General features: G+C 52.3%; 1 protein-coding gene across 1 annotated transcript in view; it reads left to right on the top strand.

The window, feature by feature from the left end:
- The window catches only part of SLC22A23 (solute carrier family 22 member 23), a 144,105-nt gene that overhangs the window by 32,583 nt on the left and 94,197 nt on the right, over positions 1-17,325 (top strand). The window contains exons 2-3 of the mRNA XM_060109951.1: positions 2,465-2,568; positions 7,665-7,819. Coding sequence (XP_059965934.1) covers positions 2,465-2,568; positions 7,665-7,819 — 259 coding nt within the window. The remainder of the gene's footprint in view (positions 1-2,464; positions 2,569-7,664; positions 7,820-17,325) is intronic.

Here is a 17,325-nt window from a genome sequence, read left to right as displayed (position 1 = left end):
TTATCTGGGGCAGCCTGCTGGGGTCTGGAGTAGTTTTCTTTTGACTCAGAGAAGCTGTCTGCTCCGGTGCCTGATTGAGGGGTTAAGGCGCCAGGTGGCTGCCTTGTCCTGGATCCTCCCCCCACCCCGCCCCCCAGGCTGAGGACAGCGGGGCCAGCAGACACTGCTAACCAGGCTGCCTTTCCCTCCTGGCCGGGGGAGCAGTTCTGTCTCACTCAACTGTTTCAGTTTTCCACTCCTGCCTTGTTAATTGATAGAGATTGCACTGAACATCTGACTATGTAGCAACTGAATTGGGTCATGGCTGCCCAAGGCCAGGGCGGGTTATTGTTCAGGGGCCTGAACTCACAGCAGTGTTGGCAATCCGCTCCCCCCCAGATGCTTTTATGAAAATCTCTTTTGTCCCCTGGCCATTTAATAGAAGCAGAATGTGCTCCTTGGCGTCACTGACCCTCAAATAAGCTCATCAGTGAGAAGTCTGGGTGGAGACAGGAGTGAGTGATTCTTGGCCCCAGAGCCAGCGGTTGGTCCCCCTTCCACCCCTCCCCCTTCCCCCTTCCCCCTCCCCCTGGCAGCAACCTGGGACTGGGCGTGTCCTCTTCCTGCCAAGAATGTGCCAGGCTGAGGTGCAGGAAGGTGTGATGTGGTTGGGATTGTAACCATTCTAGGTGCTGTAAGCATCTCCTTGCCCGGAGGAACCAGATGGGCTGGTAGATGCAGCTCTTAGCCTTGGAAGTCAGTTACTTTGTGGGCAGAGTCCTGTGCTAGGCAGAGTGGAGAGAAAACAGTTCAGAAACAGCCTCAGAATGTAATAAACCAGGCTGGGGAGACAGAATGTACACACACTGGTACTTCGTGAGTGTTGGTTTTCCAGGCTGGCCTGCGAAAGCCCCCTTAGCTCACACTCTAGTTTCTGACCCGGCATTTGCTGCACAAAGCACTGACCAGCCCTGCTGTGCATGTTTCATGCGGCCTTTGGCCTCACCCTGCTCTTGGGGGTTGACCGTTTGAGCCCTGGCCCAGGCCGGGGAAGCTCATTCACTGTATTCAAAACAGCAGGGAAATGGCAGGCCAGGGCGGCATCGTTGTCACCTGGACGGCTTGTTAAACTGCTTGCTGTGCTTCCTCCAGAACTTCCCATTCGGGGTCTGGCGTGGGCCCGAGAATGTGCATTTCTAACGCCTTCCCAGGTGATGCTGATGCCACCGGTCCCTGGGCAGACATAGGGGGATGTCATCCCCGTAAAGAACTCCTGTATCTGAACTGTTAATGATGAGATTACGTGCAGCTAGCAGGGCCGGCCCTGGATGTGTCCCAGGGAGTCCAGGGGATGAGGTGGCGGGCGGCTGCCTTCTTGCTCTGTCCAGGCTGGCCCCTCCCTCCGCAGTGGCTGGTGCAGAAGCTCGGCTTGTCCCAAAGCCCGTTGAAGCCGAGACCCCATTTGTTTGCCTCTCGGGCCCAGACGTCAGTTGCTTGTGGATTGAGGGCAGTGTTTCCACTTGGACACACGTCACTTCAAGGGAACAGACGTGCATTTCTCTCTCACTTCTGCAAAAGGAGGAAGGAAAAATTGGAGGGTTATTTTTATTTCTTTTTCTAAATAATAAAGCTTAATTGTAAAAACAGTCTAAATGTTGTATTCACCAATTGATTGGCTTTCTCTCCAAGCGGGGCAGGTGGCTTTAGGATGTAATATGGGAAAACACAAGGGACATTGATGAGGAATAAAAGTAAGAATGCTTGGGCTTCCCTGGTGGTGCAGTGGTTGAGAGTCCGCCTGCCGATGCAGGGGACACGGGTTCGTGCCCCAGTCTGGGAAGATCCCACATGCCGCGGAGCGGCTGGGCCCGTGAGCCATGGCTGCTGAGCCTGCGCGTCCGGAGCCTGTGCTTCGCAACGGGAGAGGCCACAACAATGAGAGGCCCACATACCGCAAAAAAAAAAAAACACACAAAAAAAGTAAGAATGCTTAGTTAAGATTGATATTTCAGTATTTACTGCTAACCCTCTTTATTTTTAAGATGACTTACAAAGGTTGGGGAGTTTTTTGGGATGGAAACACAGAGGTTGCTTTCAGTTTCCTTGTGTTACTGTGATACCCCGTGCAAAAAGCTGGCAGGGGCTTTCCACCTGCAGGGCTGCGTGACAGCCGTGCCAGTGATGGGGGACTCCCAGCCTGTGGTGGCAGGTGGAGGAAAGACTCATCTGCAGAGGTCATGGGGGCTGAGACCCTGCAGACTTTTATCCTCTGTCCCGGGCTAAAACATTACACCGCCTTCTGTGGGCAGATTATATTTCTCATTGTTGGATTTTCAAAAACATTGAAGAGACTCTTAGCAGTACGTGTGACACAGCCTGTAAAGGGTGTCATGACCCTGAGCGCAATTATGTGTTGCCCTTATGATTGACAAGTGGCCTCTGTGTGTGTTTCTCTCTGATCTGTTTTCTATTTGCCCCTCTCTAGTGGGATCTTGTGTGTGATAATGCCTGGAAGGTCCATGTCGCTAAGTTCTCCTTACTGGTTGGATTAATCTCTGGCTACCTGGTAACCGGATGCATTGCTGACTGGTAAGTACCCACACGCCCGCCGCGCGAACCCGGGAGCCGCAGCGAGCCTCCGCTGCCTCACGGGGCACAGTCGGCTGAGCTCACCGTGACCGACGCTCTCCTCTGCCCTGGCGCTGGTGCCAGAGCAGAAGGCTGTCGCTGCCACCTGCAGAATTCAGAATGAAAGGAATTGGCCAGTGCACAGAGCAGACCCTTTTGAAGTGAGAATCTAAATTCGTTGCAATTCCGCGGCTGCTAGAATCTAGCAAAACCAGCTTCGCAGCCTGCAAGCCCATGTCCTCCTGACGGTCAGAGTGCGGTTAGAAAGAGCCTGGGGACGTGGCTTCGAGGCTTTATGGGCTGGGCCCTCAGCGGGTGGATATACAAGAGGCGTCAAAAGATGGGGAGAGGACACGCCGGACTCTCTTCACCCCTGAGAGCTGGACGGTGGGGCTGTGCCCATGAGCGCCCTGAAGGCCGCACAGATCTTAGAGAGGGACAGTCCTTGTAGTCGGCTTGGCCAGCAGATGCCTGTGCAGGTCCACGGGGAGCTGGACCTTGAAAAGTGGACAGCATGTGGGTAATGGCTGGGCAGTGCAGGCAGAGGGGCGGTGACCAGAGGCGAGAATGAATACGCTTTACTTGGGTGGGTCAGGGGCCAGGTGTGTGGCTCAGGGTGAAGTGACAGGTTGCTCGGAGGGCGATGGGGGGAAGTCATGGTAATAATAACAGCAACAATGGTAGCACCCCTCACTCACTGGCTGCCTGCCTGCTGTTGCCGGGCACTGTGCTGAGTGTCTCCATGGATTAGAATATCCCATCCTCACAGCACCCTGTTAGGAAGGTACTGTTATTACCCCTGTCTCACAGTGGAGAAACGGAAGCACGGATGTTCAAGTAAAATCCCCAGGTTCACTCGGCTTTTAGGTCGGAGAGCCAGGATTTGAGACTAAGCTGGTGGTGGCCCCAGAGCCTGGCTCCACGGGTGTAGACAGCTGGCTGGTGCTCCAGAGAGCACCTCCGGGGACAGAGCGGCGGGGGAGCCCAGGGAGGCCCCTTTCAGGTTCTAGAGCTTTCTTACCCAAAGCTAGCGCCTATTTGGGAGTTCCTTGCATTAATGTGAAGTGTGATTTCCTGAGTGTTCAGAATTTGCTTAATCATCGTTTGGAAGTGCTTCTTAAGGACATACTCCCTGGAGACGGCAACAGAGACGCTGTCAGTCATCTCTGGAAACCCACAGCCCGCCCTCGCATGGGGTTTGGTGGTGGCTTTTCTTGGGGGATGGAGGCGGGGAAAGGACGAGGGTTTGGGTTTTGTTTTTTTTTTTAACCAAATACGTGAGCTTTAAGGTCTTCAGAGTGAGCTATACTGACCTAAAAGATACTCTAATCCCAGTGTTTTAACCACAAGGACTTTTGTTTCCTAGAAACCTGCATTGAAATAGGTGGGGAAAGCTGTAGTAATATAACCATGTCACTTCTTTCTAAAAACACGGACTTGACAGAGGTTTTAGTGTCCTGATTCCTGAGAGATTTAATAGGGGAAGTAAATACGGACTTGGACCGACACATCTGTGACGGTTTGAATTGTTTAAACGTGGTTTTGTGGTTTCTTACTTCTTGCCCATCCACGCCGTTTGGCCTCCCGGACCGCACGCCAGGCCTGGGGACAGAAGACGGGAGAGTTTGGGGTCTTCCTTGGCGAGCAGCCAGAGTCTGATGCCGTGGCCGCTTCGCCAAGGTCGCGGTGGGTGGGCAAGGGGCACCAGTGAGCCAGGGCAGGTGGCTTGTGCTGGGGCTTTCTGCACAGGTTGCGTGGGCCTCAGTTCCAGTTTGAAAGTTTGGTGTTTTCCACCCTTGCCTGATTTATTTTTGGCATTTTACTCCCCGCTAGAGCCTTGCTTCAAAGGAGATAAACACATGTAGAGGGAAGCCCAGATTTCACAGCCCTTGGCACCGTTTCACGGCCGTGTAGGGAAGTTGATCAAGTCGTAGGTTAAGCTAAGACCGCAGTCAGCGTCTAAGAAAACTTTAAAAAGTGACTGTTTTCCACACACGTTCTATCTGGGAGCGGACAGTGTGTACGGTCACGCATTAGTTCACAGGGAAGCGGGGGACCGGCCCGGCCAGTGGCTCTCGCCCCATGACCTCGTTCCCCCCCTCACTGGGTCTCTGGCGGGACATCCTGCATGTCTCGTCCAGCCGGTCCCGGGAGGCTGCCTTTATGGGCTGCACCGCAGGCCCTCTTGCCCTCTGGCTCCCGGCTGAGCCTGGCCAGCGGGGCGGAGGGCGGGGGGTAGGGGGATCACTGGCTGGAGATGTGAGGGAGGGGACAGCAAGGTGGCGGCATTTCCCTCCCCTGCTTGGTCTCTGTAGAGTTACCATCGGTCGGGGCCCCCCGGCCTGCGCCCCGTTTCTGAGCTCCGGACTGTCCTCGCTCCCGCTGCCTGCTGTCGGCAGCCCCAGCCTCCTCCCCCAGCTTGCCCCGCCCCCCCCTTTGTAAATAATCCCTCCTCCGAGCCCTCCATTTGAGCGGCACATCTGTGTCCTGCTGAGGCCCCGTCGTATTTCTCTGGGGCTGCTATCACAGTTACCAGGCGCTTGGTGGCTTGGCTGAGCTGACTTGCGGTCCTGTAGTTCGTGCCAGGCTGAACTCAGAGTGCCCGCAGGGCTGCAGGACCCCCTGGAGGTGCCAGGAGAGAATAATTCACTTCCTTGCTTTCTCCACCTTCTCGCGTTCCTTGGCTCCCGGCCCACTTCTAGTTTCCGAGCCCGAGGTGGCTGGTCAGGTCCTTCTCACAAGGTCATCTCTCTGGTTCCCTGCAGCCAGGACAGGCTCTCCGGGTCCTTAGATTGGACCCACCCGGACAGCCACCTCACCTCAGGCCCTTCCCCTTTGTCACGTCTGTACAGCCCCTTTTGCCTTGAGAGGTGACACAGTCACAGGGTCTGAGGATTAGGACCGGGGCCCCCCCAAGGCCGTGACTCTGCGCATCACAGATCCCGACTGCAAAGGCTCTGCATCACAGATTTGGGGGTGCGACTTTACCGGTCAGCCGGTGGGGGAGGCCCCAGCTCTGGGGCAGCCGGTGCGCACTTGAACTCCAGTGCTTTCTAAATCACTTGCACGTGTCTGTACCCAACGGCCCTTCCTGAGGAAAGCACAAGGCTCGTCTGGCGGAGCCTGGCCTTCCTCAAGATTCCCTCCTTCCTCAGGGAGCCTGGGTTCGGGGCCGGGGCTCTGACTCTGAGGACTGTGTTGCTCCCACATTTCCTAATACTGATTTTCGCTTAATGATTTTAGCAACCATTTGGGAGGGAAAGATTTAGAATCATTTCTACAAGTTAAAATAAAAATCCAGGATCTTTCTTAAAGTGTCAGGACAGGGCAGACCGTGTCTGGTGGGCGACAGGGACGCAGGACGCGGGAAGGGGACCCACGAGCTGCTTGGTGGCCTGTCCATCATCCCTGTTAGCGATCCCAACGCACTGTGATGCAGGACGGTTATCCCCATGTTACAGAGAAGGGAAGTCGAGGTAGACAAAAGTGGGTAAGTTAGACTTTGTTTTCCTTCATTTTAGGAGACCGACTAAGCCATGCTTAAATTTGTTTCTGTAAACGGGTTGGGTTTGGACCAAACTACCTATAGAGTCTTTGCTCATGAGGGCTTAGTGACCCCAGCACAAGTCAAGGGAGGTAGTGGCTAAAATCTCGATGAGAAGGTTGACTTACGTTGCGTTGAGCCCACAGCCTTGTCCTCCTTTCTCTAAACCAAAGTGACTGGTGGGGATGCTCAGAAGCCTAAGGAATTCTGAATGAAGTTGTGTCCTGTAGTTCCCACCCCCAGAGTTTCTAGAAATTACATCCATCGCCTGCACAGGGCAAGGCTGTGCACTACTGAGTATTGCTTTTTCAGAAAGCAGCTTTACTGAGAGATAATTTACATCCCATAAAGCTCCCCCATTTTAAGTACCCAATCCAGTGAGTTTTAGTCTATTTACAGGGTTATGCAGTCACACCACATGCTGAGTCTACAACATGTCCATCTCCTGCCCATTTGTAGTCCCTGCCGTTCTCACCCCAGCCCTGGACAGCCACGAATCTACTCTCCATTTCTCTCCATTTGCCCTTTCTGGGCATTTTGCTCTTAGGTAGGTGCCTTGTCCTAAGTCTAGGTGTTTGGGGTACCAGGCGTGGCCTTTGTTCCCTTGGCAAATGGAGTCCAGTTGCTCTGTGAGCTTTCCTTCCAGTTCACTCTGGCTGTGTCACATTCATCTGTGTGATGGAGGGTTCTGCTTTCCTTGGGACACATGGCGGCTTAGCTTGGGAGGGATGGAGAACAAGGGCCTCCGCATCCCAATAGGCCACTGCTACCCGGCCACCACCCCACCCCGGGCCACGCCTAGAAGCACACCGCCCTCTAGTGGTCACCGAGCTCTCACCGGCTGGCGCTGTGGCCCAGCAGCCCAGGGTGGGTGCGCGCTGCCCTTTCCCGAGATGCAGAGGATGGGCCCCTGGGGGCTTCACTTTCAGGTCCACACCCATTGTGTACAGGTCAGGCTACCTTAGTTTAGCCTGTGATCCCTTAAATTTTCTTCTCATCGTACAGTTGAAACCAGTCGGCAGCCGGCTGGGCCCTTGGCTCCACCAGGCCACGGGTGAGGTCGGGCCAGACTAGTTAACAGCCCAGAGACGGCTTGAAGTCGCTTGCTTGGGGTCTGTGTTGACCTTGGAGCCAGTTCCAAAGGTCAGCAGCTTCTCAAGACACTGAATGTTGGGCGTGTCAAGGTTGGTGTTTGGGGAAGGTATTATTGATTGTGTTGAATTATCCCCCTGTACTCGGGAACAGACTCGCCAACAGGACTTGGTTCCTGTCTCTTGTCTGTTGGGCGGTACTGTTGACCTGTGTTCCCTAATGTACAAGTCGAGCGGGTGCGTGCATATCCCCCGGGGGCCTTCTACCTCTGGGCCTCCCCAGGTGGGTCCAGGAGGGATACAGACTCAGTGCGGTGCTCATCCAGCACCCATCGAGCACCCGCGGTCCCAGGGATGCCGTGGCGTCCGGCCGGCGGCCCCACCCGGCGGTGGCGGCTAACCGTGTCCCTGTCCGCGTGCAGGTCCGGCCGGCGGCCCGTGCTGCTCTTCTGCGTCATCTTCATCCTCATCTTTGGACTGACGGTGGCGCTGTCTGTGAACGTGACCATGCTCAGCACACTCAGGTTCTTTGAAGGATTCTGCCTGGCTGGAGTGATCCTCACCCTGTACGCGCTACGTAAGTAGGAGCCTTCACGGCGGGTCTTGAGGGACCAAGGGGAAGCGTGGCCGCGGCGTGCGAGGTTCGGGAAGGGTGTCTGCGCGCTGCAGTTCCGGGAGGCGGGGGGCGGGCTGTGGAGGCAGCAGCTTCTGGAGGTGCGGACCCCACACCTCGTCTGCTGCGAAAACACTTGTTCCCACGTTGTGTCTCTAACCCTCCCGTCAGCCCGAGCCCCAGCTCAGGCTCAGGGCCCGTCGGAGGGCGTGGGGGGCGGCATCGTGGCCCGGAGAAGTGGGGGTCGGCCCGCGGTGGGCCTGGACGGGCTTCTGCTTTCCCCTGGGATGTCCTGTGCTCATGTTCCGTGCGCTGCCAAACCTGGACGTATCCGGGCATCCCTGCGCTTGGTTCCAGAAGAGCGTACCAAGTGCCTCCTCCAGTTGGTCTGGGCTCAGTGTCTGGTGGACTCCTCGGGAGTTTTTCTTGTCTTTTTTCCTTTAAGACTGTGCCGGGTCCAGGCTTCCCACCTCCCCACGTGGCTTAAGTGGTGTGGACTTGAACCCTAAGCACTGGTGCTGGGAGAGCAAACGGCAGTCTCTTTAGGGTGAAGGAAATTTCCATCGTGTCTGTGACCGTTTTAACTCTCCTGTCAAGGATGGTCGTCTCCCTTCTTTGTAGTTTGGTGGTTTCTAGCGCAGGGCCACAACCCACAAGAAGAAGGAAGGTTTTAGGCATTTACTTATTTTCTCGTTTTATACTTTTTAATCACAGTGTGGAAAGAACTGTTAGGACTAATGTGAGATGATTTATGCCATGTTTTCTTTTTCTTTCCCTTTGACAACATAGGCAGGATAGACCAAGTAGCAATTTCCACTGGGGTCAGTAAGGATAGCTCTGATTATCTTAAAGTACGGCTCTCTTAGTTTAGTCTATGATCCCTTTAAATAACACTTTTAGATAGCCTGGATTTTGTTCCCTTATTGTAGAGAACAGAACTATAGTCGATTATAACGTAGCTTTATAACCACAGAGAAGGGCCTCCCTGGTGGCGCAAGTGGTTGAGAGTCCGCCTGCCGATGCAGGGGATACGGGTTCGTGCCCCGGTCTGGGAGGATCCCATATGCCGCGGAGCGGCTGGGCCCGTGAGCCATGGCCGCTGAGCCTGCGCGTCCGGAGCCTGCGCGTCCGGAGCCTGTGCTCCGCAACGGGGGAGGCCACAACAGTGAGAGGCCCGCATACCGCAAAAAAAAAAAAAAATAAAAAATAAAAATAACCACAGAGAATAAAAGGGCTGCAGAGGTGTTCTCCTAAAGTCACTGTTGACAGTTTTGTTATCTTCTTCCAACACTGAATTGAATTGTGGTTTCTTAGAAATCACCATTTCCAGGTTATTTGCATTTATTTTGGAACCCTTGCTCTTGGGGGTTCTTAAGGAATGTACGTGTTCCAGGGCAGTGGGTCGAGGTGATGGCTGTTCGGAGGGTTTGTTTCTTTGAACAAACACCATGGGGTGGGCTTGAGCGCTTCCATTCAAGGTGCCTGGGCCGTTCTCCATCCCTGCGCACCCGTCCGTCTGTGCAGAGGAGCGGCTCTCGCGCTCATTCTGGAGGAGGCTGCGCGCCCTGCTCTCAGGCCCTCTGGCCCCATGTTTGTTCAGGCGTGGGGGCATCTGCTCTCCAGGCCGCCATCCCCCCGGGGTTCCGGTTCCCACAGGAGGACATCCGTCCTTTGCTTCCTTGAGGACGCTGTTCCCGGGGACGGCTCTGCATGCTGGCAGAATGGAACAGCCACGCTTCAGGAACTTAGCAGAGAAATAACCTCCATCTCACCACCCCGGTACTTAACCACGTTCAGTGGAGAGAATGTTCACGGAAAAGAGCCTTAAAGCAAAGCTGACATATCGGTTTTATCTTGCGTGCCACCTGCTGACAGAGACCTCAGAGGACCTGGGAGGACCCTTGGGGCCCAGCGGGAGAGGAGCCTGACCTGTTAGCCCTGCCGGCTTGTGATAAGGAAGGAGGGCAGGGGGTGGCCAGCACTGGCCATCTCTGCAGACTCCGCTGAACTCAGCCAGACCTGGAGAGGATTTCCCTCCAGCGGCATCATTTCGGCCTCACGTAGACTCGCCATGGTCCCTGTGAAATCTGTTGCTCTGTGTGCTGTGAAAAATGAAGCTATGGCTGCTTTTTCATGAGATTACAGTGAGCTCTTTATAGTAGAAGGTTCTCTTACATACTTCAGAACCATACGAAGAGCGTGCTTATCCCGGGAGGCAGCTTTGCTGCTATCTTACTGGCACAGATCGTGTAACCCAGGCATCTGCAGACTTTTTTCTGTAAAGGGACAGGTAGTAAATATTTTATTCTGTTGCAGCTACTCAGATCTGCCATCGTATCCTGAAAGCAGCCATAAATAATATGTAAATGACTAGGTGTGGTCGTGTAGGACTGTGTTTACAGAGGCAGATGGTGGCCGGATTTGACCAGTGGGCCGTCATATTTTAGTCACTGATAAGTGATGCTCTCTCTTTCCACTGATGCTGGGAAGCTTGGAAAGCTTAGAATCTGATCTAGCGTGTGTGTGGGCTTGACAAGCTGAGCTTTAAATGCTGGCCCCTCTCCTAGTTTTATTTGAAATTTTCTGCTTTCCTTTCTCCTTTGTCCCATTTTCCTATCTCCATAATTTAAGTATTATTTTATTATATGGATTTCTGCGCACGGTCTTAAATTTTCTCGGAAATGAAGCAAGGCATAAATAAATAGTTATGTTTTCTTAGATTGGGATTACGAGTCAAACGTCACGACAGATACCATTGCAATGAAAATTTCCAAATATCCACCAGTGGCCCATTGTCCGAGTTAATACGATATCTGATATAGCAAAATTAAAATAAAGCAAAACGATATAAGTGATTACTTGGAGTTCATTGACATAATATTTAAACAGCATAAATCAGGAAAGCTAAGTTTGGGAAGGGAGACTCAAAAAAGGAAGTAAAGTTGTAACGGGCAGACAGCATTGGGGTGGGTGTGCTGCGTGCTGGGCTGGGGTAGCCCCTCTCTCTGGCAATCTTGGGAGAAGACAGGCTGGTGACGAGAATTTAAGAGACCAGCTCTCAGTCTGTAGGGCAGGTGACTCTGAATTTCCTAATTAGTGTGCTTGCTAGCGTTTTATACACAAGTAGTATATATGCTTAGTGAATGCTTGGGAATTTGTTTTGCTTAAAGGAAATTCTTCATAACCCTGGTCACAGGGTCGAAGTATTTCTCGACTCTAAAGAAGAGTTTTTACATTGGGGCAGTTGATTATTTGGAAGATACATTTTTTACAGTCCTGACGTTTTCTCCCGCTTCAACTGGCAGGTTTTTAGCTTACTTCACGCATCTGCTGGAAAGGTCTGAATTTTCTCAGAAGAGACCTGGATATCGTTCTTTTTTCAGCCTTGCGGGTTCTTGGCGTCGTAAGAAGGGAGAGTCATGATTTTTGCCGATTTCGTTTCTTGCGGAGCTTGCCACGAAGGTGGACTCTTCATTTTCAGACATGCTGCTGACATGTGAAAGTTTTGTGCTTTTACGTGCAAGGCTGCTTAAGGTTTTTCCTGTTTTGGAATTTGTCTAAGGTGCATTCCAGTTAAAGACTCTCTCCTTGAAACTTTAGTTTCCTTCGGCTCACCAAAGGGAGATGTGGTTGTTTAATTAGGACATAAACTAGAGACGGTTGGCATCTTCCCAGGCGTCTGTACCTGTAAGCATGTTGGCAGGAACCAGAGACAGCGAGCCACGCTGAATGGTTAGTGGCAGCTACAGACGAGCTTCCTGCCGCCTCTGAGGCCTCACAAGACCCTGAAATAATTAAACACACTTGGGCTACCCTGGTGGCTTCATTGTAGCCCTTTAGCTCTGGACCTGAAAAAAAAAAAAAAAAAAGGTAGAAAGTCTTGACTTAGCTGGGCCAGCAGCAGGGAACCACAGACAAAGAAAAGAAGCGAGCATCACATTTCCTTATTCGTTTATGAAAAATAAAGTCTTGTCAGAGACTAAAGAAATAGACGCTTTTCAACACGGGCAGATGTGATTTGTTCTGGTGTGAATTCTTTTTTCAGCAAGGATTCATAACCTCACAGAGTGATGCAGCTTTTGTAAAGATGTGTCCTTGTTTAAAAGAAGCCCCGAGAGGTTATAGCTGTTTGAGTTGACTTGATATCAGATGTAATAAGTCCTGGGGGAGAGGAATGCTTTTAGTGTACTTTTTTGAGTTTCTCTCCTCATTTGATCTCTGTCTTCCCTCCCCACTTTTAGCAACCTCCCCCGACCCTGAGCGCAATTAATGAGCCCTGCTTTTTGCCAGCAGAGACCATACCTTACTGACGGTGGGTGAATGAACGTTACTTTTTTCTTTTTGTTTTTCGGCCTAGCAACAGTTAGGCCCAAAAAGTTTTGTTTGAACAATTTCCTTGAAAAATTAAAAACTTCATGTTCTCATTATAATAACCCTCCTCAAACCCAGACAGCCTACATAATTGGACGAATTTTACACGTAAGGAGTGACAAGAAATTTCACAGGTGACTAAGTTACTGATAACTTTGCAAAATGAGGAGCCTCGTCTTAACTGGTAAATAATCTCTGAAGAACCTTGAGTTTGCTCTGCGTGGGGTGATGTTCTGCTTCTCACTAGCTCATGAGATACATGATGGATCTGGACTCAGGCTGAGTAATTTCCATCGTGCTGGGTGACGTTCTTCCTCGCGATTGCCTGTATTTCTATAATTTGATGTTCTTCTGAACTAATATTCCTTGGGGCGTATTTCAGTCGACAGGGTTTTTGAGCGTCAGAGCTGTGCTGTACGTTAAGAAGACAGTCCACTGAACAGTGGCACCAGGGACTGAGTCATTGAGCTGTGTGGTCGAGTAAGTGACCTCAGCTGGCTGATGAGCAGATATTTGCACTGCATTGGGGTGAGGGGACACTTTCAGTATAAGTAACCCCAGCTGGCTGATGAGCAGATATTGGCACTGCGTTGGGGTGAGGGGACAGCTCCTCGTGAACGTGTGCTTGGCCATCGTCATCTGTTGCCTCTTTCTTCCCCCACCTGCCCCGTCTTCAGATGCCTGGGCCTTCCCTGCAGCCACCCTGGGAACCACAGCCCCGTTGTGGTGGGACCAGCTCTACCTACAGGGCTTGGTCCACCAAGGAAGTGAGTCAGAGTTTACCCAAAGCCTTTGGCAAACATTTATTTTTAAACTTCAGAAGAGTTTTGGTTTGATCCGGGTTCAAAACGGCATGGTTGGGAAATCAGAACGGACTTAGGTTTCCCCATCTGTCTTTTTCTTCATGGGAAACACTTTACTAACCCACAGGCAGACTGTGACAAGGAAGGGAGCAGATGTATAAGAGAAAGGTAACAACGCCTTTGTCCCCTCACCTGCCTTCCCCGTCACACCTCGCAGGAACCCCAGCACTCTCGGGATGCCGTGAGAGGGCAGGGGTTCCCGGCAGCTTAGTCCCGTCCTCCCGAGGGGTTGAGGTGGCAGCGGCTGGGGCCCTGCCGCTGGTCTGAGACTGGAGAGGCGAGTCGTCCAGAAGGGAACCAGGAAATGCCGCCGAGGACTAGTGTTTATCAAAGCAGTGCCCGTTCTTCAAATAAAAATGATGAAACCTCTCTCCCCCTTCTCACCTATTAGCCGCAACTTGGATTTATATGGAGACTTTTCTCTGAAGAAAGTGCAAATGTCTGTGTGGCTCTAGGGCATGTGAAGATATATTGTGTCACCTGGACGTCAAAGGTGGAAATATGAGGGCAGAGGAAGGGTACGCGGCTCGTGGCATCACTGAGGCCGGACGCCCAGTCTTCTGCTGGAAGTTGGGACAGAGGTGCGTGTAGTGGACGTCAAGTGCATCTTCCTTTAGGTGTTTTGAATTTGGTGAAGAGAGTCCTGTCTCAAAATCAGCGGAAAAAGTAGAAAATATTTAGATATCTGGCGTTCTAAAATTAGAGTATTTGGATGCCTTTTCCCCTGCAGTGGAGGATGTTATTAAAGCTGTGTCTATCCCTGAGCACTGGGTGTTTCCAAGACTGGGATTCTAGTGGTGCATGAGGGCTTCGTTTGAAACAAGCTGCTCACACACTAAAAGGGGAAGGAGAGAGATGTGGAAATCAGGAGATCCAGGTGTCGTGTGAGCTCCGTGATGGACCGACCCTGTGCCTGTAACAAAATGCTTTATCTCTAAGCTTCTGTCTCCCTCTCTCTCAAGTCAGGGCACAGGTTTCAAAGTGTGTCCCGTGGAACCATTTGTGGAGAAAGTGGGTAGAAAACAAAAACAAATGGATTCTAGGTGTTAACATTGACTACCGCCGTCAAGATAAGACAAGGACAGAACCAAGTGGAAACCACCGCTGCCCCCGCGCTTTCCTACTTAAGCATCCCATGACTTTTCATTCTAAGCTCAACCAGGAGCCTCCCCCGGTGCTGAGGGTTTCATATCCCTCAACAGGGGCCAGGAAGGACGGGAGACCGGGAATGCTTGGCCCTGAATGGTGTCCTTCTCCAGCCCGCGCTGGCAGCCTGAGTCGTTGCTCTCTGGAGGCTGTGGTGCCGAGGGGCTGAGGTCAAAGGTGACGTGGGAGGTGGGTGGGGGCAGGACTAGTGGTGGACTGCTTCCCTGTCCCTGTGGCTCTCGGCCCTGCCTTCCAGGCCGCAGCTCCACCAGCCGCCGCCCCCACCCTACCTGGGAAAGCCTTTCTTGCCCACTGCACCCTCCTTTCTCACCACACGTTTGCCAGGTGGACTCACAGGTCTGTTCCAGGAATCCCGTTAGATGCCACAGGATTTTCTTTTCTTGTCTGGAAGGACAGGAAGGGACACAGTGCTGGAAGTTGTGCTACTGGAAGAGGGGGTTGAGGAGAAGTAGGAGAACGAGGTTGGACTCACTTTGTTTTGTTTTTCACTCTTGAAACAAAAGAGAGGAACGTCACCTGGAAAGCAAGTGAAAAAGACCAGGCTTCTTTAAAAACATCCAAACGGACCTGGTGGGAGATGAAATCATGACTGGTTTGCCAAGACTCCTGTTGGCAAAAATAACCATAATCTTGGCTGAGAGAATAGAGGGAAACGTAACTCCCGTGACGCAGAGCCCTGAAGGCTTGCTGTCAGCGACCGTGTGGCTCTGTGTCACGCCAGAGCAACTCGGCTTCAGAGAGTCTCGGTTTTGTTTTTGGTGGCTCTCGTGAAAACAGGACTGCTTTCTCCTTCACTCATGCGCTCCGCAAGCATTCGAGGGCTTACTAGGTGCCAGGGGACCGTGATTAACTTGAGCACTTACCGGGTACCTAAGTCAGGGGCTGAGCACGCAAAGGCAGACACACCTTCCTGCCCACCAGGACTCAAGAGTTTAGTGAGGGAGATGCAGGGCCAGGCCCCGGCTGCACTGAGAGTGTCGGAAAGCAAGCCCAAGCTGTGAACTTGGTGGGGTCAGGGAGAGTGGGTGATAGCTATTTGCAGTGGATACTCAGAGGCCAAAGGAGCCTAGAGCATTCTAGGTACTGTGGTTGATCAGGGACGAGCTGGAGCCTAGTGCATTCTGGGTACTGTGGGTGATCAGGGACCAGCTGGAGTCTAGTGCATCCTGGCAAATGTGAGTGACTAGGGGCCGGGTGGAGCCTAATGCATCCTGGGTAATGTGAATGGTAGGGACCAGCTGGAGCCTAGAGCATCCTGGATAATGTGGGTTATTAGGGGCTGGGTGTAGCCCAGAGGCTGAATCATGAATAGTGAAGCCTGGGAAGGAGTCTGGGACAATGCACAAAAAGATCTGTCCTCCGTGACCTTGGGACAGTGCCAGCCTGCTGCAGGGTCTCAAGCAGAAAGGTACCGTTTTAGATGCACGTTTTGGGGGGATTGCTCAGGTTGGGGCAGCGGAAGAAGACCAAGGAATCAGGCCACGCTGAAGGCTGCAGGCAGTTGCAGCATCTGGGTGAGGAAGGAGAGCCTGGGTGAAGACTGTGGCCATGGGGAAGGAGAGACTTTGGGGAGGTGGGACCTGAGCTTAGGTGATTGGAGAAGGGGGCGGAGAGGACCTGGTGACCAGCTTGGGCACCTGGACAGGTTTTCCTCAAAATGGTGGGGTGAGGAATGCAGCCCAGGCTTTCAGATTCCTAATCCTATAGATAGATTTCGAAGCCACTGGCCCCTCCCCTCCTCTGGCAGGTTTGCCAAGGGAAGATGACAGCTTCAGTTTCAGATATGACGAGTTGGTGGTGCCTTAGGGGCATCTGGGGTGATTGATTTAGCAGGTGATCGGCTGTTCAGAAGTTCAGTAGCAAGGTCCGCATGTCCTCAGCATCAAGGTAGCAGTTACAAGGCCCCGGCATAGCTGAGTTTGCTCAGAGCCTGTGTAACATGAGAAATAAACGGGTGGAGGAAGAGGAAGCAGTGAGGGAGGTGGGAAGGAGTAGCCTGAGTGGTCGGTGGAAAGTCAGGATAGCCTGATAACCAGAGCTCTAAGGAGGGGCCAGTGAGAGTGTCCAGTGATGCAAGACAAGGATTGAGAAACAGCCCTGGGATGGAGCAATGGTCGCCCAGTAGGTCAGAGGTAACTGGGGCAAAAGCAACTCCCATTTAGTGATTAATGTAATCTAAATCATTTCAAGCATAGGTTTTAATTTCTGTCTTCCCCAGAGGGATACATCTTGTCCTCATGTCAAGTATTTTAGAAAGAAAGTAACTTTTTTTTTGGTGAAATGTATGTAACATAAAATTTACTATCGCAACCATTCTTAAGCGTACAAGTCAGTGGCTTAAGTGCATCCACCTTGCTGTGCAAGAAAATAACAAACAAGTGTTGATTCTAATTGGGTAGAAAGAATTGAGTTTAGAAGGCAAATCAGTAATGAGTCTTTTCTTGAAGTCCCCTGAAACAGTGCATTCTCTTGGCTCAGTAGCTGGGAATTCAGAACTGCATTTGAACTAGAGATGCAGTTTTGTCTTCCAAGGGATGTCTTGTTGCTCACGCCGAAAGCAGGGTCTGCACACTCGCCGTGCGCCCACCCTCCTTCTCGTCCACAGGCACGCATGTGTGTGTCACACGTCAGCAGCCTCGAAGATGCTGGGGAGGGTTTGGTGTTGGATGTAAGCCAGGCCCCAGCGCTCACCCGGTGTGATCTTGGGCGAGGTGCTTGAAGACTCTAAACCCGTTTCTCACCGTGAAGGGTGGTGCAGAGAGTCGAGAGGATGAGCGTAATCGCCGTCAGTAAACCACGAAGATCCAGGGAAGTGGGCGTGGGCGTGTGTGTTCGTGTGCGTGCTTCTGTGCGTGTGACGGCCACCGCTCTGCTGAAAGCGGGAATCCTGTGCTGGGATCATCAAGCCTTTCCTCTTCCAAAGGGCCTCATCCGAGGGCTTCCCTGAGCTCACAGCAAACTCGGAGCACTTAGCTGGAGGGGAACGTTAGACTGGGGCTGGCTACTTGCTGGGGGATACGGAGGAGAGTCACTGTGGTGGGGACAGGCGGGGGTAAGAATCCGCTTCAT

This window comes from Mesoplodon densirostris, chromosome 10 (assembly GCF_025265405.1).
Source record: "Mesoplodon densirostris isolate mMesDen1 chromosome 10, mMesDen1 primary haplotype, whole genome shotgun sequence".
NCBI lineage: Eukaryota > Metazoa > Chordata > Mammalia > Artiodactyla > Ziphiidae > Mesoplodon > Mesoplodon densirostris.
Note: the sequence above shows the minus strand (reverse complement) of the source record. Positions and strands in the feature narration are given on the sequence as shown.